This window comes from Bombina bombina, chromosome 1, assembly GCF_027579735.1.
Source record: "Bombina bombina isolate aBomBom1 chromosome 1, aBomBom1.pri, whole genome shotgun sequence".
NCBI lineage: Eukaryota > Metazoa > Chordata > Amphibia > Anura > Bombinatoridae > Bombina > Bombina bombina.
Genome location: NC_069499.1, coordinates 1,404,920,364 through 1,404,947,736, shown reverse-complemented (window position 1 = coordinate 1,404,947,736; position 27,373 = coordinate 1,404,920,364). Strand labels below are relative to the sequence as shown.

Below are 27,373 nucleotides of genomic sequence, written 5' to 3'. Positions count from 1 at the left end.
TATTTATAGGCATTTTGAGGTTTGGGAAACTTTGCCCCTCCTGGTAGGAATGTATATCCCATACGTCACTAGCTCATGGACTCTTGCTAATTACATGAAAGAAATAGTTAATTTAATTGGTAGTTTAATGTAATTTTAGTATAATAGTTAGCGTAGGTTAATTAATAGTTAAGAATTCGTTTCTTTTAATTCTAAAGGTAAGTTTAAATTTATTTGAAGATAGGGATCTTGTCATTTTAATGTAAAGTTAGGGGGTTGTTAGGTTTAGGGGTTAATAGCTTAATTTAGCTTATGGCGATGTGGGGTGCTTGTTGTTTGGGGTTAATAGGTTTAGTTAAAGGTAGTGTTGTGGGGGGCCAGAGGTTTAGGGGTTAATACATTTATTTAGGTGGCGGCGGGGTCCGGGAATGGCAGAATAGGGGTTAATACATTTGTTTAGTTGCGGCGGGGTACGGGAGCGGTGGAATAGGGGTTAATAACATTATGTAGGTGGCGGCGATGTCGGGGTGGCAGATTAGGGGTGTTTAGATTCAGGGCTTATGTTAGGGTGTTAGGTGTAGACGTTACTGGTTTTCCACCATAGAAATCAATGGGATCTCTGGCAGCATTGAATATAAGCTTTCGCTGCTTTCAGACTCCCATTGATCCCTATGGCATCCGCGGCCTCCAGTGTGGCGGATTGAAAACCAGGTACGCTGGGCCGGAATAGCCGCGAGCGTACTGGTTAACTATTTGATAACTTTGAAAAAGTGTCAAATAGTGCTGAATCTGTATTTGGAACATCTGTAATGACGTAAGCATCGATCTGTGTCGGATTGAGACAGGCGGATAGTATGTTACGTCACAGATTTAAACTTTTGCCAGTCTGTAGGCTTTGATAACTAGGTCGGATCAAGCTCGCCACAATTACGCTAAGGTTGACGGCTTAATAAATATCCCCCATAATGTATATTTAGCTGAAAATAACTAAAAATTGACACATATATATTTATATACTTGTTTATAAACACATTTTTTTATTAAACTGATTGATCCTCCCTAATAACACGCATCTGATCCTATTTGGAGTTCATCTAGGTAATTGAAAATGGTATAAATGAAGACAGCAAGTCAATATCGGATAGAGCTTGAGAAAGGAGGTCACCTCCGAAACACCTTACTCTATTTTGACCCTTGGAGGCTTCCGTAATACAGCAGTGGATAGGACTGTGTATCGCTGCAACTGTTCCTTTACTGCGGAAGGCCACAGAGGAGTTCTAAGTCTGCGAAGAAAAAAACGCCAACCTAATAAACTATTGATCCTTGGAAAAACGGATTCACCCAACTTTTGATTTGGAAAGATAAGTCGTACCTTCTGGATCCTGCCTCTCATAGATATGGTGTAAATAATAGAAGGCACCTTATCAATGTATAACTGTGCATACTGGTAATTGAATTTCCTTACCGTTCTAGGGAATCTGACATCAACCCAGAGACTTTGTATCTCACCACAGCATGGGACTCTTCTCATATATGTTTTGGATTTATTGTATTTTATGCTTTGGATTAATTTTATTTTATGATTATCGGATTATAGTGGATTTTAACGTGTGTATTTTTAATTATAAATCCTATTTTATGATACTAAACTGTTATATGAGCTACATTGTAACCTTTCTAACCTTGCATCTGTTTAGCCAGATCTACTTGGGAGGTTTAGTTTCTATTCCTCTCTTACAATCTGGTGCTTTCTGAATAGATTTATTTACTGCTATTGTTATTTCAGATTTGTTCTCTGGAATCTATATATTTGGAGTGTTTCAGATATTTAACATTAGTGCAGCTTCCTTTTTGTTTATTATCTTATTTTAACACTAGTGTAGTCAGAGATTCGTGGTAAATTGCTGGATTATGTAATACGAGGTTAGCATATTTGATTTTAGGAAGGATCTGTATACTAATATTAAAGATATCCTTATGAAAAGAGATGTGCAAAAACATATCAAACATGCTGAATAATTTAGATAAATACGTCCACCTAGCTATGAGGCATATAATGTAATTTTTTTTAGACATATCTATATATGTATATTGCATTGAAATAAGCACTCACTGGACTTCAGCCAACTGTGACAAAAAATATATTCTTTAATGTGACGTTTCGGGACACAAACAGTCCCTTCCTCTGACAAACAACTAGTGCAAAAATCTAACTTTTAATGATCTTTGTAACCCTCCCCCTTCATCACAGCCAATCCCAGCTGTCTGTGTGCAAAAACCTACATACAATTGCTTTCTACGCCCATAGTGGGGGGGGGGCCTCTGTACGGTCGACTAGTAAGACAATGGGTGACACCCCCATGTTGTTGCAAGTGTTGCGGCACGGATCAAAATACATACGGGAGTCATGTACTCCAGGATTGTTGTATCATTCACATATATATTAGTTTTGAGTGGCAATAGGTGATCATTTAAGAACAGTGACAGATATCCGTGTGGTGGATGGAGTGAATCATTAACACCCATGTATACATGATTGGAGAATGAAAAAGGGTGTGTTAAGGTTATCTGCTGCTCATTGGTTGCCAAAAAAGGCTATTGTTTACATGAATGTTTTCATTTTGTATCGTCTTAAGATAGTTAGATTTAGTGGATCATTGCTGATCAATTGGGAGGCATCATACAATATTTTTTCATTTTGGTTTATATAATTTATCATTATGAAATGAACACAGTTTGTGGTTCCCGAATTAATATTGTATGTAGGTTAACTTATGAGGTCACTAAGTTGTTTTGCACACGGGCAGCTGGGATTGGCTGTGATGAAGGGGGAGGGTTACAAAGGTATTTAAAAGTTAGATTTTTGCACTAGTTGCTTGTCAGAGGAAGTGACTGTTTGTGTCCCGAAAGGTCACATTAAAGAATATATCTTTTGTCACAGTTGGCTGAAGTCCACTGAGTGCTTATTTCAACGCAATATTACTAATTTTTAAAGCACCCTGGCTGTTGTGGATGATTGGTGAGAGTGCACACACCTGGACTATATATAGATATATATATATATATATATATATACTGTATATGTGTGTGTGTATATATATATATATATATATATATATATATATGTATATAAGAAAAATAGTTCCAAGAGGTTTAAGAATTAAACAGGAGAGCTTCTTTAAAGTAGAGAACCTAGAGTTTAAGAGAAATTGGAGAGAGACACTAGAAAAAGCATCCTCCAAATTAATAAATCTTATAAAAGAACATAGAAGTCAAATATTAAAAGATTTAGAAAGTAAAATTAAATCTCTAGAACATTAATTAAGTAAATACAAAGAGGATGAAGAATAAAAGAAAAAATAATTAAAGAAAAGCTAAGAAAAACTAGGGAGGAGATACTATCTATAAAGTTTGGAAAACTAGAAAAAGACAGAAGATTATTCCCTTTTTCAAGCTGATCAAAAGGGCACCAACTATATTTCACATAAATGGAGATCAACTGGTCGATATAGTGAAACTAAAAATAAAGATAGGAATAATACTTAAGTAGATCCAATTAATGCTCCTATAAAAAAATAAATACCATCATTTCCCTAAAAGAGATAAGGGATTCTCATATCAGATAAGGAAAGAGAATAGGAGATATAAAAATATGGAGAATCACTGGCAAAAAGTTGAAGGGAAATATAAGAGATCATATAATACCTATAATGAGTGTGTGAAATATCAAACCCCAGTATATAATAGATTTGCACTATTTGAACCAATCAGCCAATCGGATTTAACTTGAATCTGATTGGCTGATTCAATCAGCCAATCAGATTTTTCTACCTTAATTCCGATTGGCTAATAGAATCCTATCAGCCAATCGGAATTCGACGGACGCCATCTTGGATGACGTCATTTAAAGGAACCTCATTCGTCGGGAAGTCGTCGTGCCGGATGGATGCTCCGCGGCGGAGGAGCGAAGAAAGAAGATTGAAGATGCCGATTTTCTTGAAGACATCGCCGATGGAAGAAGACTCTCTGCTGCTTGCTTCAAGACATCGCCCGGATGGAAGAAGATTTCACTGCCGCTTGCTGGAAGACATCGCCCGGATCGGATGAGGAGTTTGGCCCGGCTGGGTGAATACAAGGTAGGGAGATCTTCAGGGGGGTAGTGTTAGGTTTATTTAAGGGGGGTTTGGGTTAGATTAGGGGTATGTGGGTGGTGGGTTGTAATGTTGGGGGGTGGTATTGTGTTTTTTTTTGCAGGCAAAAGAGCAGTTTTCTTTGGGGCATGCCCCCACAAAAGGCCCTTTTAAGGGCTGGTAAGGTAAAAGAGCTTTGAACTTTTTTTAATTTAGAATAGGGTAGGGAATTTTTTTATTTTGGGGGGCTTTATTATTTTATTAGGGGGCTTAGAATAGGTGTAATTAGCATAAAAATCTTGTAATTTTTTTATTTTTTGTAATTTAGTGTTTGTTTTTTTTTGTAATTTAGTTTAGTTTATTTAATTGTATTTTTAGATAGATATTTGTAGTTTCTTTAATTTATTGATAGTGTAGGTGTATTTGTAACTTAGGATTTATTTTACAGGTAATTGGGTAATTATTTTAACTAGGTAGCTATTAAATAGTTAATAACTATTTAATAGCTATTATACCTAGTTAAAATAATTAACAATTTACCTGTAAAATAAATATAAACCCTAACATAGATATAATGTAATTATTAATTACATTGTAGCTATCTTAGAGTTTATTTTATAGGTAAGTATTTAGATTTAAATAGGAATATTTTAATTAATAATATTAATATTAGATTTATTTTAATAAGAGTTTAGTTAGGGATGTTAGAGTTAGATAGGGTTATTATACTTTATATATATATATATATATATATATATATATATATATATATATATATATATATATAATATAATAACGATATTAACTATATTTACCCTAATATAATTAGGGTTAATATAGTTAATATATATAATATAATAACTATATTAACCCTAATATAATTAGGGTTAATATAGTTAATATAGCTGGCGGCGGTGTAGGGGGATTAGATTAGGGGTTAATACATTTATTATAGGTGGCCGCGGTGTAGGGGGATGTAGATTGTAGGCAGAAGAGCAGTTTACTTTGTGACAAAGCCCCGCCAAAAGCCCTTTTAAGGGCTGGCTAAAGAGCTGAATTCTTTGGGGCATGCCCCGCAAAAAGCCCTTTTAAGGGCTGGCAAAAGAGCTGTTACTTTGGGGCAATGCCACGCAAAAAGCCATTTTCAGGGCTATTTGTAGGGTTAGACTTAGGTTTAGTGGTAGGGATAGTTTAGTATTTCAGGGGTTAAATAATTTAATATAGCTGGCGGCGGTATAGGGGGATTAGATTAGGGGTTAATAATTTTACAATAGATAGCAGCGGGGTAGGGGCTCACTTTAGGGGGTAGGTAAGGTAGATGGCGGCGGTGTTAGGGGCTCACTTTAGGGGGGTTATAGATTTAATATAGCTGGCGGCGGTTTAGGGGTTAATAATTTTATTAGGTTGCGGCGGGCTCCGGGAGCGGCGGTTTAGGGGTTAATACATTTTTTATTGTTAGGATAGTGAGGGGGGATAGCGGATAGAGGGTTAGACGTGTCGGGCTATGTTAGGGAGGCGTGTTAGACAGTGCGGGTGATTTAGACTTTAGTCAGGTTTTGTAGGCGCCGGCAGTTTCTAACGTGCCGTAAGTCACTGGCGACGCCAGAAATTTGTACTTGCACAGATTTCTGGACATCGCTGGTTTATCAGACTTACGGCACTTTAGCATCTGACGGCACAGTATATGGGATAGCTCGAGTTGCGAGCTGAAACTGCGGGCAACGCGGGTTCCCTCGCTTGCGCCGCAAACTACGATCTATATCGGATCGCGCCCAAGAAATCCAAAAAAGAAGGGGATCAGACAGAGAGGGAAGAAATTAAAAAAAAGCAGAAACAGAAGACAGTGGTAGAAGGAGAAAAGGTACCTAATAATACAAAGGGAATTTTTAATTTATTAAATATTTCTTTGTCCCTTGAACAGACACACACATTAGAAATTAAATAAATTCAATACATTTATAGACGCTCAAAAGTTTATAAAAAATTTAACTGTGAAAAATGGTTTCTTAAAAATATTAAGGGGCAGTGATTGAAACATTTGAAAAAAATAGTTACAAAAGAAATACAAAGTATTATAGATAAAGATATAAAACCCGGATAAAGTCAATTTATCAAAAATGAAATTAAAACTTTAGAAGGAAGAAATTATATAGTGATCAAACTGGCGGACAAGGGAGGAGCGATAGTTATTTTAAAGGGACATGAAACCAAAATAATATATCACGTTTTAAATAGATTATACATTTTCAAAAAAAATTCCAGTTTACTTCTGTTATTAATTTTGATCCACTCTCTTGGTATCTTTTATTGAAGAGGCAGCAATGCACTCCTGGTAGCTATCTGAACACATTTATAAGACAATGAAAATGTGCATACAAGTTCAGCCACCAATCCACAGCTAGCTCCAAGCTCATTAGCCTAGCTAAAGCTTTTTAACAAAGAATACCAAGGAAAAACTATTCAGCGGACTTTGACTATTTTAAACAGTCTGAGACTATTTCAAATACATTTATTGAGAAGGGGTACGATGGACAAAATTGAAAAAAAGCAGGAAACAGATATCTCTAATTAAAAGAGAAAACCTACTGGATAAGGAAAAGGTTTGTGAGATAAGAACAAAAAAAGAAAATTCCCTAAAAAAGACAGATGGAGATAAATTATGTGTTCTCTTTATCTCTCAATTTAATAAAAAAAGACCTTCTTGGAAAAATGTTTTGAAAGAACACTTGTCAATACTTGAGATGGATGATATCCTATGACCAAAAATACCTAAATACCCCCAAATAATTTATAGTAAGGCAAAAAAAAAATCTAAAAAAAAAAACCATGTTAGTACCACATATTTGAATAAGAATAAAAATAAAGGTCTTTGGAAAGAGACCTTTGGGGGCAGGAACTGAAAGGTTTCTTCCCTTATGGAATATGTAATGCTTGTAGACACTCTAATAAAAGACAAGTTTTCACCTCATTTGTCATTAAAAAGGAATATAAGATAAATAACATCATTAGATGTACGGATAAAGACTATCTATTTAATAGAGTGTAATTGTGGGGTAACTGGGTTCAATATATTGGGGAGTCAGAGAGACCAGTCAGAGAGAGGGTAAGGGAGCATATACTCTCCATAGAAAAAATGGATGAAGAGAGGAATTTAGATCTTCCAGTACCCAAACATTTTAAAAATTGTAATAAAGGAAATTTAAAATGCATTATGTTTACCGCTATTGATAAATTAAATAAAAATTGTAGAGGAGGTAATAAACATAAAGCATTATTACAGTAAGAAGCAAAATGGATCTTTGAACTTAAAGGGACAGTCAACCATAGAATTGTTATTGTTTAAAAGATAGATAATCCCTTTATTACCCATTACCCAGTTTTGCATAACCAACACAGTTATATTAATGTACTTTTTACCTTTGACTGTGACTGTTTATTATCTATTGTCTTAAATTTAGCATTGTATTGTGCTAGATCTTAAATAAATTTCTGTGCCTGAACACAGTGTTATCTATATAGCCCACGTGTACTTTCTGTCTCTTTGTGTTGAAAAGAGATTTAAAAAGCCTGTGATAAGAGGCAGCCCTCAAAGGCTTAGAAATTAGCATATGAGTCTGCCTAGGTTTAGTTTAAACTAAGAATACCAAGAGAAAAAAGCAAATTTGATGGTAAAAGTAAATTGGAAAGTCAATTAAAATTAAAAGTCCTATCTGAAAAATGAAAGTTTAATTTATACTTGACTGTCCCTTTAATACCTTATCACCTAGAGCAGGTATGGGGAACCTTGGCCCTCCAGATGTTTCAGAATTACATTTCCCATGTTGCTCAACTGGACTTTAAAGTGCCTAAGCATCATGGGTAATATAGTTCTGAAACATCAGGAGGGCCAAGGTTCCCCATCCCTGACCTAGAGTATTGAAAATAGATTTTGACTTAGGTAGTTTTTTTAACAGAGGATTAAATATAATCTCTCTCTGTTTTTTCTTTCTTCCCTAGTTTCTTAGGATAAAATCAAATATAACTATAGTATAAATAAGAGTATTTTAAATAAAAAAATAATCCAACTTGCTTGGAATATAATAAGTAAGCAGATATAATAACGCAGTCAAATTAAGTTTTTAGGAATACATATATATATATGTACAAACAAGAGAATGTATTTCTGCGCTACCACACTACACCCAAATGGTATGTATAATATATAACATGAACCAAACTTTTGTAGTTTCTGTAGTAATACTGATATGAATATAAGAAACTCCACAGATAAAATACAAATAATAACAACAAAGCAAAAAATACTAAATGTGTACAAAGTACTAAATGTGGTCACGATATAAAAATAATAATATTAATAATATTAAAACTAGAACTATATAATAATTAATAAAAAGTCCATGAATCCACAGGATTTGTTAAATCCAAAAGGAGGCAGCAGAGACAAAATATATGTGAAGAATCCCCAAAAATCTTCACTAGGTTAAAAGATATGGAAAAAAGACTGAGTGTCTGCGCCTTCTTTCAGAAGTAGTCATAAACAGATATAGATGGTATGATAATATATATATAAATAGAAGGTTAGGATCCAGCACTCACGCCATACACAACCCCCGGGGTGCACTTACAAAAATAGTATACACTGTAATCAAAGGAAGGCACTCTCCGTTTTTTCAGCATTTAATATAATGACATAATGATTAATTAATGTTTTCGGGGACCATGACGGGGAGACCCCGAAAATGTTCATTATGTCATTATATTAAATGCTGAAAAAACGGAGAGCACCTTCCTTTGATTACAGTGTATACTATATATATGTATATATATATATATATATATATATATATATATAATATGGGGTACAAAACCCCTATCGCCACTTACTTCTAAAAACCTCAATCAATCAATATGAGGTAAGTAGCCGCCGTATAAAACTAAGCCCAACTTGCTGATGTTTCCAGGCTGTATGGTGGTAGAGAGCCAGAAAGGATATTCAGCAGTGCAGATCCTGAAGTATGGTAGTTCGACTTCCTTGGTATATATCTTTACTTCATCTTAATGTATAGGGCCTTCAAACAGCAGACAGCTGCTCCTCTTTCCTGCAGTGAGGTATGTTTTTAGGTTCACTGAGGTGGGCCATGTTGGGGCATTTGACAAAGGGGTTGTAAGGACCTCAAAACATTATGCCATCTCTTTTAACTTGTTTTGAATAAAATGATTTTTTTATGCTAAGTCCAGTGAGTGCCATTTTTCACTCTGACATGCAGCTACATTTAAACGTGCACCCTGGCAGTTGTGGATATTGAAGATCTGTGCTTATCCTCCTTGGACACTGATTTATATATATATATATATATATATATATATATATATATATATATATATACACACAGTATATATATATATATATATATATATATATATATATATATATATATATATATTATACCATCTATATCTGTTTATGACTCTACTTCTGAAGGAAGGCGCAGACACTCAGTCTTTTGTCTATATATATATATATATATATATATATATATATATATATATTAGAACTGTACATTTTAATATATATTTTTATTTCCAATTATGTCTCCAGTTGTAACAAGAAGGGTTGAATATTTGTATTTCCCCACCTTGATATAACTATGTATGTGAAAAAGTTTTCTGCAGTTACCACTATGTATGTTAACATAAATGGATCCCAAAAGCACAGGGCTGATTCAGGGGGACTTAAAGGGCCACTGTAAGTAAATATTTTCTATGCCTTTTACTAACTAACTACCCCAAATACGCTTTTTATCAATAGCATTTCATTAACATATCTCTACCGTATATCAGAAATCTTGTCTGCAAATTGAATTGTTTTCCAAACCCACTCCGTGGGTATCCTTTGCTCTGTACCAATCCGTTTACAATACCTAGGTTTCAAAATGGCGCTTTAAACACAAAGTTATTAGTTTAAGTATTTTGAACATGCAGTGCTGAAAATAGTGGGCAGGATAACGTGACATCATCGGCGAATAAAAGATATAACTTTTAGAACGTTATGAAACTTTGTTTTGGAGAAAATATAGGTCAGTAGGTTTTAATTAATGTTTATTAACTTTAATATGTTAATTGTTTAGCTTAAAAATTATAACAGAAAGTAATCCTTTAAATAAAATACAATACATATGTATAAGTTATAATGTATATTTATATCAATATAAACTATAACTAATAATAATATTAATAACTAAAATGGACACATATATATTTATATACTTGTTTATAAACATCATAAGAAGAAATGTCACATGAAGCAAAGCAATATGCAAAAACAGAGTTTTAAAAAAGTTAAAGAATAAAAACAATTACTTTACTTTCGAATTTGTAGCAGTAAACAGAAAACAGTCGGTATCACTAGTCAAATTTGATTACAGTGTCAAACAAATGATACATGTGCACATATATGTGCACATATATTTACTTTTATTATTACCAGTCATTAATTCTTCAAAAAGACAGAAAAATAGAAGCATTCTTGCACTATTGCAGTAAAGTTATAATGAAACAAACCATCTCTTAATCGATTATTGTTAACAGTCCAGCTCTCATATATATCACTTCCCTATATATTACATTGTTGCAGGGCTCAGCTGAGTGCTTATTAAAGACACACAGAACTGAAGTGACCCAAACTACCTTAGAACCACTGTCCTAATAGTCAGCAGCTATGCATCCTAAGTTGTCCTGGACTACTAATGAAACTCTTAAGGGCAGAGGTGAAGGCGAGGAGCTAGGCTGCAGAGTGTAAAATTAATATAAACAGGAGGAGAGACACAGCAAACACTCAGTACAGCTGATCTTACTGTGTAATTATGCACAGCACCGGACTGGGTGAGCTGTTGGGGGCAAATTATTTTTTTATTATTTAGCCTGACTGTAATTTTCAGATTTTTGCACTGTGTGTAGGAAGTGGTGTATGTTTATGCTAAAATCAGTAAGCTGCAGACATTACAGAGTGCTAAAATATGAAGATTACTGTCAGACTAAATAATGCAAAGATGCAAATAATCCCTCTCTTTTACAACATATCAGCACAGCTCCTTACCTAGTGTTGAGGAGCTGTTTTTTCTTCTAATCTGTGGAAGTTTAAGCATTGACCACTCAGAGAAGGTGTAGAAAGGAGTCCCTGCCTAGACCTGCTCTGAGTGATCACGCAGAGTACTTGCTGTACACAAGCCTCACTGGCAGCTCTTCCCCATTAACTTGTGTCACACATGCCCCAGCTCAGCTGCAGCCCTCCAAATCTCCTGTAGGGGACATTTCCAGAGACAAATAAAAATCCAGGGACATACAACAAAATCCAGAAACTGTCCCTGGAAATCAGGAACTGTTGGCAACTATACATGAGTGTTTTACTATATTATGCCTTGAAAACCTTTATATGATATGCTTGTCTTGTCTGGTATCAAAATTATTTCCACGATTACAAAGTGTGATTTTCAACAAGTGTATGGTTACCGTACACACCTAAATAAAATTATAATATTTCCTATAATTTTAACCAAGGCTTTTGAGCTGCCATACATTTTAACCTGCCATAAACAAGATGGCTACATTCCTTGCCCAGTCTCTGAAAGGGGAAGAGCCAGAAACCTGACCTAAGTTAAAAATTGTTTAATATTGAACTATTTCTAAATAATAATGTTATTTTACATGGGAGCCTATGGGTGAGCCAATGTCAAGAAGCATATAGGTGCAGTCACTAATCAGCAGCGAGCTCCCACTAGTGCATTGCTGCTCCTGAGCCTAACTAGGTATACTTTTTAACAAAGGATACCAAGAGAAGGAAGCAAATTAGATAATAGAAGTAAGTTGGAAAGTTGTTTAAAAATTGCATGCTCTATTTGAATCATGAACGTTTTACTTTACTGTCCATTTAACCCTTGCATCCACTGAAGTAAGTTTTAGACTCACCTAGACTGATTTGGATTTGAGAAACTGATGATAACCTGGTTAAAGATTTAAGAATTGGTTAACCCTCTACATCACAAACTGGTAACAGTTGCAGGGTTGGTTAAACCTTTCCATATACATAAATATATAAAGTACAGTTGGTACAATCTGTCTCAGCAGAGATGGTAAGAGCTGAAACAAGAGCTAAGCCCAATAATACAACTAGAAAAAGTAGGGTGACCATATTGCCGCTTTAAAAAGGGACACATGAAAAATACATATGTCAGGGTTCTTATACAAAACATTTATTTAAACAGCCTTGAAAACAGCCCTGACATATGTATTTTTCATATGTGTCCCTTTTTAAAGCAGTAATCTGGTCACCCTAAAACCATGCAACTAAGGGTGGCAGGAATATATCAATAAAGGATAGTGCACTCATGAAGAAGATTACAGCCTAATTAGTAGAAGCAAAGACAGATAAAATACTGTGGATATTAGTCATTTAAAAGAACTATAAAAATCTAAAAGAAGAATGTTATGGTGAGGGGCAAATAGGCAGAATGGGGAGATATCAACAGTGTAATATGGCATAAATCTCATAAATTGTTACAGCTGGTATTTAATTACTGATCAAAATCTGTATTAAAATTCTTGCTGTTGTTTTGGGAGATTTTTACTGACCTAATTTATTCTGTTGTTACCCTTTTTTTTTTATCAGACTGGGATTGAGAACAATGCAGGCTACGATAACATACTTCGCTATCTAGAGAATGTGCGGCATGCAGGTACCAAAATACTCTGACATTTCATACTCAGCATTTAAGTGGAACTTTTACTGTACAAGTTTTCCAGCCACCCATTTCAAAACTCATATTTTTGTGAGCTAATGGTTTAAACTGTTCTCCAATCAGCGATCTAGCCTTGCGGCACTTTATTTGTAGATAGAGCGCAGAATGGAGAACAGTTCAAACCGTTAGCTCACAAAAAATATGAGTTTGAAAGTGGGTGGCTGGAGCATGATGTATTAGAATATTACGGCCAGATTAAAAAAGTAAGTTATAGTGCATCTTCATTAGAATATTGCTTAGATTCCGGACCTGATTTTAAAATATGTAAAGTTTACCATCACTTTAATGTCCCTGTAAACAAAAGATATCACTAAATTATGTTTGTGTGGAGTGTAGAGATAAGTATTGTTTAATGTGCTGGATAAAACATAGCTTTATTCTTACCTAGCACTGGAAATGCAGCATTCACTTGTAGAGGTCAGTGACAATTGTTGAACTGCTGCCAGAGGTCATTTGCTGTTATTTATAGCCTACTGATGTTTGTAATCTCCTGCAGGTGACAGTATGAGCATCCCAAGCTTTGACATCCAGCAGCTGTTTCCAGAGAACCTAAACATTTATTATCGCTATAGAGGATCACTCACAACTCCCCCCTGTTACCAGAGTGTGCTGTGGACCGTCTTCCACCAGAAAGCTAGAATCTCTGAGTCCCAGGTTAGTTGGGTCAAATAATGAGCAATCCAACATGCAAGTGCACTGACAATACTATGTGTGATGTATTTATCAAGCTGCCTCCCCAGTAAGGCTGATTAGCACCTGTTTATATGATGTATGCACAGTACTGGCAATGTATAGCATTATATAAAGTATGCACTGTAATACTTTCTATAGCACCTGTGAAGGTATCAGCTCATGAAACAGTTGCACATACTCATTGCCTGGCACTGTATCAGCAGCCGCTCATGTGCACTTCAGAAGTGATAGCTATTTACACAATCATTGTTGAAAATATGTCTTTATTACAAATATGATTCTTCCACTTTTATATTGCTTTATGTTTGATTGATTTTCATTATAAGACAGGGTTTTCATATTCTTTTAATTCTGCTTCTAACTCTGAATCTCACCAACGGAGTTGGCTGAAATGTGGTATTTAAAGGGTTAATCACAGTTCAAGTGCTGACGTTGCACAGTTAGTATTGCTAATAGGTGCAGAATGTTCCCAAGAATTCAAGTGTTTCTTGAATAGCTCTCACATGCCAGCTAAACACTTTACTAATGAACATTATATCTACTTAATAAGTTGGCAATAATATTGAGCTGAGAGAAAATTTCCCTACTATTTGTACAGTACCATTTTAACACACAGAGAAACTGAACTATACAATTAACTTTATATAGTGCAAAAACAGCATGCGCTAATTTGTTAGAACATATGATTTTAGCACTAGCACCCCTGCAATGCTAAGGGTTAAACACATAGTTAAAGTGCTCAGGAGCTGCAGATAGCCGCTGATCTGAAGTAGGTACAGCCACTGATCCAATTAGCAGCAGCAGTCGCACTGTTGGGTCATATGACTATTGTTGCTGATTGTGGCTCACAAGTGATACATTAATTAGGAGTTTAAACCCTTTTCAGGGGTTAAACACATAGCATTGCATGGTTGCTTGTGCTAACATTACATGTTATAACAAGTTAGTGCCTGTACTTTCTACACTATAATGTCCCTTTAAAGGGACATAAAACTTGATTGAAATTTACATGAATGCATTTCAGTTTTAAAAAACAAAATTATTCTAGTAGAAGTTATCACTTTTGCACAAAGCATATGCACCCTCATTGCACCAGCTCAGAGAGCAGCACCAGTATTATCTCAGGAGACGGTGTGTGGGATTATGTATATGCATAATGGTTACATTTCCTTATGACCTATTTTGCCATTTAAAGGGACAGTATACACTCATTTTTATATAACTGCATGTAATAGACACTACTATAAAGAATAAGATGCACAGATACTGATATAAAAATCCAGTATAAAACGGTTTAAAAACGTACTTAGAAGCTCTCAGTTTAGCTTTGTTGAAAAGGAAGTTGGAAAGCCCACTGCAAGTGGGAAATAAGACACTCCCCCCTCCCCCTTATTTTGCATATGAAAAGACCCTTTACACAAACAGGAGCAAGCTGGAGAAGGTAGCTGACGGTATTCACATAAAACTTTGGGGCTTGGTTAGGAGTCTGAAAATCAGAGCAATGTTATTTAAAAATAAGCAAAATTATACATTATTTTAAAAAACAAACTTTATGGGCTTTATAAATAGATCATCTACAAAACATTTATGCAAAGAAAAAATGAGTGTATAATGTCCCTTTAAGACACAGATTGAGGTAGAGCTCTCAGCCCTCCCATATCTCGTGGGATTGTCATGGGTTAGGCGTCTTCACACTTTTCCAGTTTCTTGGGACTTCCCTGGCTCCATGCATGACATGCCCAGACTCCTCCCGGCCCTGCCCATGTTACCCCTCTAATCGTGTCCCAGCCTTAAATCTAGAGTGGGCTACCATCACCTCACTTTCTTCAAAAGCGTTCGGGAAACGTTGGGATGTATGAAACTTTAATAAAGCAGACTGCTTCTCAGCCTATGACTTATTAGTAAAAAAGAAAGCTATAGTCTTTGTATCTGAAAATGTGATAATTTTATTACCCTATTTACAGAGGGAATAACAAGATTTTGCTATTTGGTTCTATTAATCACCCAAGTGTATGCACAATGCATAAGCTGCAATCAAAAACCTTATTATGAAATTTCATTATGCTGAGACAGATAGTTCAAAGAGAACCATAAACACTCAGACCTAGATTTGGAGTTTGGCGTTAGCCGTGAAAACCAGCGTTAGAGGCTCCTAACACTGGTTTTAGGCTACCGCCGGTATTTGGAGTCACTCAAAATAGGGTCTAACGCTCACTTTTCAGCCGCGACTTTTCCATACCGCAGATCCCCTTACGTAAATTGCGTATCCTATCTTTTCAATGGGATCTTTCTAACTCCGGTATTTAGAGTCGTTTCTGAAGTGAGCGTTAGACATCTAACGACAAAACTCCAGCCGCAGGAAAAAAGTCAGTAGTTAAGAGCTTTCTGGGCTAACGCCGGTTTATAAAGCTCTTAACTACTGTACTCTAAAGTACACTAACACCCATAAACTACCTATGTACCCCTAAACCGAGACCCCCCCACATCGCTGACACTAGAATACATTTTTTTAACCCCTAATCTGCCGACCGCCACCTACGTTATCCTTATGTACCCCTAATCTGCTGCCCCTAACACCGCCGACTCCTGTATTATATTTATTAACCCCTAATCTGCCCCCCTCAACGTCGCCTCCACCTACCTACACTTATTAACCCCTAATCTGCCGACCGCAAAGCGCCGCCACCTACGTTATCCTTATGTACCCCTAATCTGCTGCCCCTAACACCGCCGACCCCTGTATTATATTTATTAACCCCTAATCTGCCCCCCTCAACGTCGCCTCCACCTGCCTACACTTATTAACCCCTAATCTGCCGAGCGGACCTGAGCGCTACTATAATAAAGTTATTAACCCCTAATCCGCCTCACTAACCCTATAATAAATAGTATTAACCCCTAATCTGCCCTTCCTAACATCGCCGACACCTAACTTCAATTATTAACCCCTAATCTGCCGACCGGAGCTCACCGCTATTCTAATAAATGTATTAACCCCTAAAGCTAAGTCTAACCCTAACACTAACACCCCCCTAAATTAAATATAATTTAAATCTAACGAAATTAATTATCTCTTATTAAATAAATTATTCCTATTTAAAGCTAAATACTTACCTGTAAAATAAATCCTAATATAGCTACAATATAAATTATAATTATATTATAGCTATTTTAGGATTAATATTTATTTTACAGGTAACTTTGTATTTATTTTAACCAGGTACAATAGCTATTAAATAGTTAAGAACTATTTAATAGCTAAAATAGTTAAAATAATTACAAATTTACCTGTAAAAGAAATCCTAACCTAAGTTACAATTAAACCTAACACTATACTATCAACAAATTAATTAAATAAACTACCTACAATTACCTACAATTAACCTAACACTACACTATCAATAAATTAATTAAATACAATTCCTACAAATAAATACAATTAAATAAACTTGCTAAAGTACAAAAAATAAAAAAATATTTACAAACATAAGAAAAATATTACAACAATTTTTAACTAATTACACCTACTCTAAGCCCCCTAATAAAATAACAAAGCCCACAAAAATAAAAAAATGCCCTACCCTCTTCTAAATAACTAAAGTTCAAAGCTCTTTTACCTTACCAGCCCTGAACAGGGCCCTTTGCGGGGCATGCCCCAAGTAGTTCAGCTCTTTTGCCTGTAAAAGAAAAAATACAATACCCAAGCCCCCCAACATTACAACCCACCACCCACATACCCCTAATCTAACCCAAACCCCCCCTTAAATAAACCTAACACTAAGCCCCTGAAGATCTTCCTACCTTATCTTCACCTCACCGGGTTCAACGATCTGTCCAGAAGAGCTCCTCCGATGTCCTGATCCAAGCCCAAGCGGGGGGCTGAAGAGGTCCATGATCCGGATGAAGTCTTCATCAAAGCGGGAGCTGAAGAGGTCCATGATCCGGATGAAGTCTTCTATCAACGGCATCTTCAATCTTCTTTCTTCCGGATCCATCTTGCAGACCTCCGACGCGGAACATCCTGCTGGCCCGACGGACTAACGACGAATGACGGTTCCTTTAAGGGACGTCATCCAAGATGGCGTCCCTCGAATTCCGATTGGCTGATAGGATTCTATCAGCCAATCGGAATTAAGGTAGGAATATTCTGATTGGCTGATGGAATCAGCCAATCAGAATCAAGTTCAATCCGATTGGCTGATCCAATCAGCCAATCAGATTGAGCTCACATTCTATTGGCTGATCGGAATAGCCAATAGATTGCGAGCTCAATCTGATTGGCTGATTGAATCAGCCAATCGGATTGAACTTGAATCTGATTGGCTGATTCCATCAGCCAATCAGAATATTCCTACCTTAATTCCGATTGGCTGATAGAATCCTATCAGCCAATCGGAATTCGAGGGACGCCATCTTGGATGACGTCCCTTAAAGGAACGTCATTCGTCGTTAGTCCGTCGGGCCAGCAGGATGTTCCGCGTCGGAGGTCTGCAAGATGAATCCGGAAGAAAGAAGATTGAAGATGCCGTTGATAGAAGACTTCATCATGGACCTCTTCAGCTCCCGCTTGGATGAAGACTTCATCCGGATCAAGGACCTCTTCAGCCCCCCGCTTGGGCTTGGATCAGGACATCGGAGGAGCTCTTCTGGACAGATCGTTGAACCCGGTGAGGTGAAGATAAGGTAGGAAGATCTTCAGGGGCTTAGTGTTAGGTTTATTTAAGGGGGGTTTGGGTTAGATTAGGGGTATGTGGGTGGTGGGTTGTAATGTTGGGGGGCTTGGGTATTGTATTTTTTCTTTTACAGGCAAAAGAGCTGAACTTCTTGGGGCATGCCCCGCAAAGGGCCCTGTTCAGGGCTGGTAAGGTAAAAGAGCTTTGAACTTTAGTTATTTAGAATAGGGTAGGGCATTTTTTTATTTTGGGGGGCTTTGTTATTTTATTAGGGGGCTTAGAGTAGGTGTAATTAGTTTAAAATTGTTGTAATATTTTTCTTATGTTTGTAAATATTTTTTTATTTTTTGTACTTTAGCAAGTTTATTTAATTGTATTTATTTGTAGGAATTGTATTTAATTAATTTATTGATAGTGTAGTGTTAGGTTAATTGTAGGTAGTTTATTTAATTAATTTATTGATAGTATAGTGTTAGGTTCAATTGTAACTTAGGTTAGGATTTCTTTTACAGGTAAATTTGTAATTATTTTAACTATTTTAGCTATTAAATAGTTCTTAACTATTTAATAGCTATTGTACCTGGTTAAAATAAATACAAAGTTACCTGTAAAATAAATATTAATCCTAAAATAGCTATAATATAATTATAATTTATATTGTAGCTATATTAGGATTTATTTTACAGTTAAGTATTTAGCTTTAAATAGGAATAATTTATTTAATAAGAGATAATTAATTTCGTTAGATTTAAATTATATTTAATTTAGGGGGGTGTTAGTGTTAGGGTTAGACTTAGCTTTAGGGGTTAATACATTTATTAGAATAGCGGCGAGATTGGGTCGGCAGATTAGGGGTTAATAATTGAAGTTAGGTGTCGGCGATGTTAGGGAGGGCAGATTAGGGGTTAATACTATTTATTATAGGGTTAGTGAGGCGGATTAGGGGTTAATAACTTTATTATAGTAGTGGTGCGGTCCGGTCGGCAGATTAGGGGTTAATAAGTGTAGGCAGGTGGAGGCGACGTTGTGGGGGGCAGATTAGGGGTTAATAAATATAATATAGGGGTCGGCGATGTTAGGGCAGCAGATTAGGGGTACATAGGGATAATGTAAGTAGCGGCGGTTTACGGAGCGGCAGATTAGGGGTTAATAATAATATGCAGGGGTCAGCGATAGCTGGGGCGGCAGATTAGGGGTTAATAAGTGTAAGGCTAGGGGTGTTTAGACTCGGGGTACATGTTAGGGTGTTAGGTGCAGACGTAGAAGTGTTTCCCCATAGCAAACAATGGGGCTGCGTTAAGAGCTGAACGCGGCTTTTTTGCAGGTGTTAGGTTTTTTTTCAGCTCAAACAGCCCCATTGTTTCCTATGGGGGAATCGTGCACGAGCACGTTTTTGAGTCTGGCCGCTTGCGTAAGCAACTCTGGTATCGAGAGTTGAAGCTGCGTTAAAAATGCTCTACGCTCCTTTTTTGGAGCCTAACGCAGCCTTTTTGTGGACTCTCAATACCAGAGTTATTTTTATGGTGCGGCCAGAAAAAAGCCGGCGTTAGTTTTTCGGGTCGTTACCGACAAAACTCCAAATCTAGCCGTCAGTGTTTTATGTCCCTTTTTGGAAGCAAAAATGCCTTTTTTTGTAAGTTATCACTCCTTATGTAATAGCTGTAAAATGCATATAGTTGAAATGTTTCTGAACATGCATCTATATTAGCAGTGATTACTTACAAAACAAAAAAAGGGTTTTGCAGACAAAAGTAAGTTGCAAAATGCTAAATGTGCTGTTCTGTTTATTTCAAATACAAGTTTACTGTTCCTTTAGGTTTGTTATTTCCACTTTGTGGACCTCAAACCAGTGCTCTGTGCTGCAGGCAATAAATGATCATTAGCTAAAATTAGGGCTACAGTAAATTTTTATATTAATATGACACTGAACACTGCATACAAAATACCATACTGCACTAATAAGTCCAAGAGACATCTATAATTATGATTTTAAAGGGACATTCGAGACCAAATTAAACTTTTATGATTCAGTAACAACTTCCCAATTTACTTTTATCATTAAATTTGCTTTGTTCTCTTGGTATTCTTTGTTGAAAGCTAAACCAAGGTAGGCTCATATGCTAATTTCTCAGCCCTTGAAGGCCGCCTCTTATTTCAGTGCATTTTGACATTTATTCACAGCTAGTTAGTGCTAGTTCATATGTGCCATATAGATAACATTGTGTTCACTCTTGTGGAGTTATTTTTGAGTCAGCACTGATTGGCGAAAATACAAGTCTGTCAAAAGAACTGAAATAAGGGGCAGTCTGCAGTCTGCTTAGATACAAAGTAATAACAGATATAAAAAAGTATATTAATATAACATTGTTGGTTATGCAAAACTGGGGAATGGGTAATAAAGATTATCTATCTTTTTAAACAATAACAATTCTGGAGTCTCAGGTCAAATTATATTTTCATGATTCAGGTACAGCATGTAATTTTAAACAACTTTCCAATTTACTTCCATGAAAAAAAATGTGCACAGTCTTTTTATATTTACACTTTTTGAGTCACCAGCTCCTACTGAGCATGTGCAAGAATTCACAGACTATACGTATATGCATTTGTGATTGGCTGATTGCTGTCACATGGTGCAGGGGGAGTGGAAATATACATAAGTTTAAAATTTGTTAGAAAAAAATCTTCAACTCATTTGAAATTCAGAGTAAATGCTGTTGTATTATCTTATCTTGCATTTGTTGATTATGCAAATCTACTGTGTTTACTGTCCCTTTAAGCTAATATACATTTGCATCTATTCTCATCGACTCATTACAGTTGACTTCAGTTAACCCTTTCTGTATTGCGTCTGTGTAACGGCAGTGTGAGCATATATGAATTAATGCAGCTGTCAATTCAAGTCATGTGAGTTTATAGAGCCATTAACACTGCTGTCAACTCTAATAAACTGTTTTCTAAAGATTACAGCCCATGGTAAGTTCACTTCTTACCACAGAGTGTAAACAATAGATGTGTAAAATGCCTCAAATTCTATAGAAGCATTTAGTTATTTGTTACATATGAATAACCACATATATCAAATGAATTTGTTATAAGACCACTACAGCCCCTATGACAAAAACAAAGTGCTTTCCTAATGCCATCCATGAGGACAAGACAGCATTGAAAAAGCAAACATTTTCCCTCTGAATAATAGATACAGCCAATCACAGTTCTATGTGTATGAGCCTTCTTAGTCAGGTGCTGCTTTTCCAGTCAGAATGGGCAATGGCTTAACGTCTTGTTTCCCCTTTCCTTGCAGGGTCATATATATAAATAACACTACAGAAGCGCACAACTGGGAGTAAATATAGCCCAGTAGCTTATTTTGTGGCCCAGTGGTGGTTCTATTGTGCACCCCCATTGGGCTGAGGAAGAGGGTAAAAAGGATAAACATGATTAGGCAGACCAAACCCCTGGATCACATGACTTCCCTTAGAACACCTGTGACTTTGCCCCCCTGCCCTGACCCTACCTATGGAACACCAATAACTACTCCTCTACCTACCCTGTGGCCATCCATAGAACACCCATGAATCCACCAAGGAGCTTTTGCCCCATAATAAGAACCTGGAACCACCATTGATATGTCCCATAATACAAAGAATCAGGTTAACCAGTCAGAATTGTTGTGGGCAAAACTGTCAACTGAGTTCAACCGCTGTTCTGATTGGTAAATCACAACTTGTTATAGCAGTGTGTGTGTTTTTACTTGTGTGTTAGGTTGGGAGGATTTTGTCAGAAGGAGAATGTAGGGGTGAGATCTTTATTGACACTGGATCAGGTATAAGTTAATAGCTCCTATGGGACAGGATTGTGTGGAGTTTAACTCACTAAGAAGCATTGTGTATTTATGCTTAAAGGGACACTAAACCCAAAAATATTCTTTCATTGTTCAGATAGAGAATACTATTTAAAAAAAGTTTCCAATTTACTTCTATTATCAAATTTGCTTCGTTCTCATGATATTCTTTGTTGAAGAGATACCCAGGTAGGTACGTGCCTGAAGCAATACATGACAGGAAATAGTGCTGCCATCTAGTGCTCCTGCTAATGTATAACACTGTCGTAAAACTGCTGCCATATAGTGCTGCAGACACATGGAGACTCATGAGCTAACATGCCTGATTTTCAACAAAGGATAACAAAAAAATGAAGAAAATTTGATAACAGAAGAAAATTTGAAAGTTGTTTAAAATTGTATGTTCTATCTAAATCATGAGAGAAAAAAATTGGGTTTTATGTCCCTTTAATAGCTGTAACATTGCCTGGGCTCGTGTGCAGTATGACGGCTCACCTGCATCTGATTCAACTTCTCTAATTGGATTACACAACCTCTGGGATTTATTCATTTAGATAGATCCTCAGGATATTACGTGTTAATCCCATTATAGGGGTAACCGTAACAAGGTACTTTACGCAAAAAACACATGCCTACAATATCAAAAAGTGTGCACACCAACAGAATCTTGTTTTAATCACATTATGTTGTGAGATTTCTGCAAGTGTGATATAAGCTTACCGTGAATTTATACTAGGGTTGCCACCCGTCCCTTAAAATACAGAACACTTATAAGTTACACATGCTGCAGGGTGTGCAGGGAGGAATACAAATAGTGTTGTCCAGAAACACAATACATGTTCCTCCTTGCACACCCTGCAGCATGTGTAACTCATAAGTATTCAGGAAAACATGGCTGAAGTGGCAACCCTAATTTATACTAATACTGATATTCATATCTCTTGTTTATTCATTATAAGAAGCTGCTTGGGGGTATATATACAGTATATATATATATATACTATACTATCCAAAAAATAACAAAAATTAGAATAAATAAAAATAAATAGTAATAAGGAAACATAGTGACAACCTTTTTGGTGAGGCTCTAGCGCAATTACATTTTTTGTGTTTTTTTCATTGCATCGGGTCTTGCCTATTATTTGACAAAGCATCACTTATGGAACTTTTTTTAAAAGAAGTCTATTTTGTTAGAAAGAAAAGTCAACATGAAGAATTATGACAGAGCACTATAAATACTGAGGGGCTGATTTAACATGCCCCGAATGGTGCCTAATGCACCTGTGTCCGTGCGGGCCTTCAGGCTTGCCGGAAACAGGAAACAGTTAACGTCTAAAGACCGCTGCTCCTTAACTCGTCCGCTGCCTCTGAGGCTGCGGACATCAATCCACCCGCTACTAGACCAGAGCTGGGGCGAGCTACATTTATTCCAATAGCAGGACCGGGCGTGCTGTGACTAACCAGCAAGCCTGTGAAGCTCTTTGGATATTCAAGACCCGCTCAGTAGATCCTGGAGCGGTGTCCAACGTTCACTGAAAATTCTGAAAATACTTTTACATTTTTGAAGTTACCGCTTAAATAATGTTATATAATTCTGTACTGTGTGCAGAATTATATAACATTTTTTCTGAACCTTTACTGTCCCTTTAATGTATTTCCAATGACTTGTTATAACAGCTGCAGAGTATAAAATGTACGAGAAATTGCATTTTCAGGTTTATTTGTGTATATGAAATTGCTGGTTTTGTGCTTTTAAACCACAGCCTATTACAATGGGTTGAGCTTGCAGGTAATTTTAAGATTGGATATCAGAGCGCCAAACAACGTAGGCAGGGTCTATGGGCAGATAGTCAAATACCAAAGGTAACAATAGGTTGAAATAATATGATTTAATACATATTATTTCAACCTATTGTTACCTTTGGTATTTGACTATCTGCCCATAGACCCTGCCTACATTGTTTGGCGCTCTGATATCCAATCTTAAAATTGAATCCACCCTTGGCAACTAGGTGCCAATTTATTAGAGCTGGAGGTCTGTTGCGTTATATAGTTGGCGCTTAGTTATCACCTTTCCACACATTCAAGAGCTTGCAGGTAATATCAGATCTCATTATGTTATCACTTTGTGTACACACACTTGCTTCCTTATCTTATATCTGTTTGTAAACCAAAATCCAATACTTAGAGAAAAGAATGGAAAATTATAATTTTATTAGTTATTTCTTTTACACCCCACCAGTGGATATGTTTGTATAGCTTGTTAATAGCCTGGATTTAAAACCAGAAACTTTCAGTAGAGGTGGGGATAACACCGGCTAAATCAGCTATTTCAAATGCTGAAATAAGGGTAAAGGAGCTACTTGTAAACAATTTAATACACTCCAGTAGGTACAATGGTTTATTGGGAACAAATTAAAGGTGGTAAAATGTTAGAGTAAACTGTCCCTTTAAAGCAGTAGATGATTCAGAGCTATTTATATTGGAGATAATACTCTACAAACCTTTTTTTTTTTTTAAAGGTTTGAATTTAAACAGTTAATCCAGACTATCTACCTCATACTGTTGACTGACATATATTAATATTCCATTTGTGAAATATAATCTAATAATGGCAGTTTTGTAACTTATTACTAATACTCCCACCGTGAATTTAGCTGCATTCCCAGACTCCTGTGAGGTCTATGCACAGTTTACTTCTGGTGCTGTACCTGTCAGTGTAAGTATTAGAACTAGATTGCAAAGCGTTACAGTGCATGGTATAGAATCAGAGGTGGGAGGTTACAGGACCAGTACAGGTGCTCAAGAATGTCCTTAAAGGTACAGTGTACTCAGGCAAGCAGCTGATGGGATTTCCTTGTAATTTAAGCAGTTGCATGAAAATCTTTTGTTAAATTAGTTGGGTTGTCTGTCCCACCCCACAGGGAGATGGATCTTTGTTGCAGCCTCTTGTTTATACCGTTTTTCTATAGTCAATACTGCAGTATTTACATTTTAATTATAAGTCACTGTTTTAGCAGCCAAACACAGCTATTTCAAATGACAGCATAAAAGTAAAAGAGCTATTTAAAATATAAAAAAGACAACTTTTAAAATTATGGGGAGGTTTAAAATCCTCCACTAAGCACAAAATGTAGAGTCACAGTGCAAGATTTCATATGCAGCGTCGCCTGCAAAAGCCGGTGACACCGGTTTTAACGTGGTTTGGCATCACATATACAAATGCGGCATGTATATTTCGCCCGTCGGCCGCAATTTTTACTCCTATAAGCTAACATAGAACCGAGTTGCAAATCGATATCACATTTTCAGCACAAGGACTTACGCAGCGAGAATGTAGAAATTTTACTCTATTTTCACCTCGCCACACATAGGCAGGCACAGCAAGCCTTGCGCTGAGTATGTGAGCACCGTAACTCCCGTAACTGCCTGAAAATATTAACTAACACCTAACGCATGCTCAATATCTACCTCCTGAAAATAACTAACACATGTGCAATATCTATCTACCTGTCAACCGCAATCCCCCACCGCAATATCTAATAAAGTATATTAACCCCTAATCTGCCAATAAACCCACATCGCAATAAACCTAATAAAGTATATTAACAGTTAATCTGCCACAAACCCACATCGCAACCTAATAAAACTATTAACCCCTAATCCGCCAAACCCACACAACGCAATAATCCTAATAAATCTATTACCCCTAATCCGCCAAACCCCCACAACGCAAATAACTTATTAAATTACAAAGCCCCCTGACCTAACACCCCATAAATTAACCCCAATTACCTCAATTAAAAAATACTAAGTTACAATTAAAATAAAAAAGCTAACATTACTTAAAGGGACATTAAACACTTTGAAATGGTTATATAAAATGATAAATTGTATGTATATAAAACCTCTGCAATATACTTTAATTATTTATTTTGTCCCCCTTTTCCTGTAATTCCATTCTGAAATTGTGATCTTTTCAGTTCCTGTTGGAAGTGCAAAACACTGTTATATTCCACACAGCCATTGGCTGCTTACTCTAGTGACCTATTTATAGGGATTTCTGGGTACTTTTAAAAGAGCTGAATGCCCTTTTAAGGGCAATGCCCATACAAATGCCCCTTTAGGGACAATGGGTAGTTTAGGATTTTTTAGTGTTAGGTTTTTATATTTTGGGGGGTTTAGTGGGTGGGGGGTTTTACTGTTAGAGGGGGAACTTAGTATTTTTTTTTTTTTTTTTTTTTGAAAATATTTTTATTGAAACCTTCCAAACCAATACATGAATGGTAACAAACATTGCATTACAGGGCAGTTCAGAGAGTAATATTAATCCATAATACAAACTGCAGGCAGTCATGTCCTAGCTTATTTCTCTTTAACTAAGAAATTGTATAAATGAATCTTACAGTTACCATATATGTTGAATTAGAGGGAGGCTTCTATTATATTACCTATAATTCTTAAAGTAGTAATAGAAGAAAAAGAATAGAAAGAACATTTTTCCATTTTTAAGGCAGAGAGGAATGGAAAAAAGAAGAGAGGTAAAGAGAAGAGTGGATGGAGCACTCGTGGGGGTCCTATCTAGCATGTCCGCCTTCCTTACCTACTTTATCTCCCAACGCCCTCCTCGCTTGCATTCTCATAGAATCTTCCCAAACTATCCATTCCTCCCATATTTTGAGAAATTCCTGTCTTTTGTCTAACAAGGAAGATGCTATGGATTCCATTTGATGATAATATCTAATTTTGTTTATTATAATGTCGTAGTCGGGCACTGTGGTTTTCCAGAATTTCGCTATCACTGTTCTAACAGCGGTACATATTATACCCACTAATTTTAATGATTGTCGATTGAGACCTTCAATAGGAAAATGTAAAAGAGCCTGCTCAATAGTTAATGTAATTTGTCTATCAAAAATCTTACTAAGTAGCTCAGAGGTGGACTCCCATATTCTCTTACTATCGTGGCATTCCCACCACATATGAACATAGGTACCTTCTGAGTGGCAACCTCTGTAACATTGTACTGAGCCTACTATATTGGTATCTAGTTGATGATATTTAAATCTACTTGGATAATTATACCACCTATATGTTGTTTTAATGTAGTTTTCTTTTAAGTTTGCACTTATTGAGCAAGCCAGGCCCTTTTGGATCATAGTGGCCCATTCTCCTGCGTCTCTAGTAATGTTGATCTCATTTTCCCATTTTTTAATAAAGTATAGCTTCTCCGACTTTTGTTTTGTGAAAAGAAATTTG

General features: G+C 36.2%; 1 protein-coding gene across 1 annotated transcript in view; it reads left to right on the top strand.

Annotated features, from left to right (window-relative positions):
* The window catches only part of CA14 (carbonic anhydrase 14), a 249,006-nt gene that overhangs the window by 149,218 nt on the left and 72,415 nt on the right, over positions 1–27,373 (top strand). The window contains exons 6-7 of the mRNA XM_053705182.1: positions 12,775–12,841; positions 13,401–13,558. Coding sequence (XP_053561157.1) covers positions 12,775–12,841; positions 13,401–13,558 — 225 coding nt within the window. The remainder of the gene's footprint in view (positions 1–12,774; positions 12,842–13,400; positions 13,559–27,373) is intronic.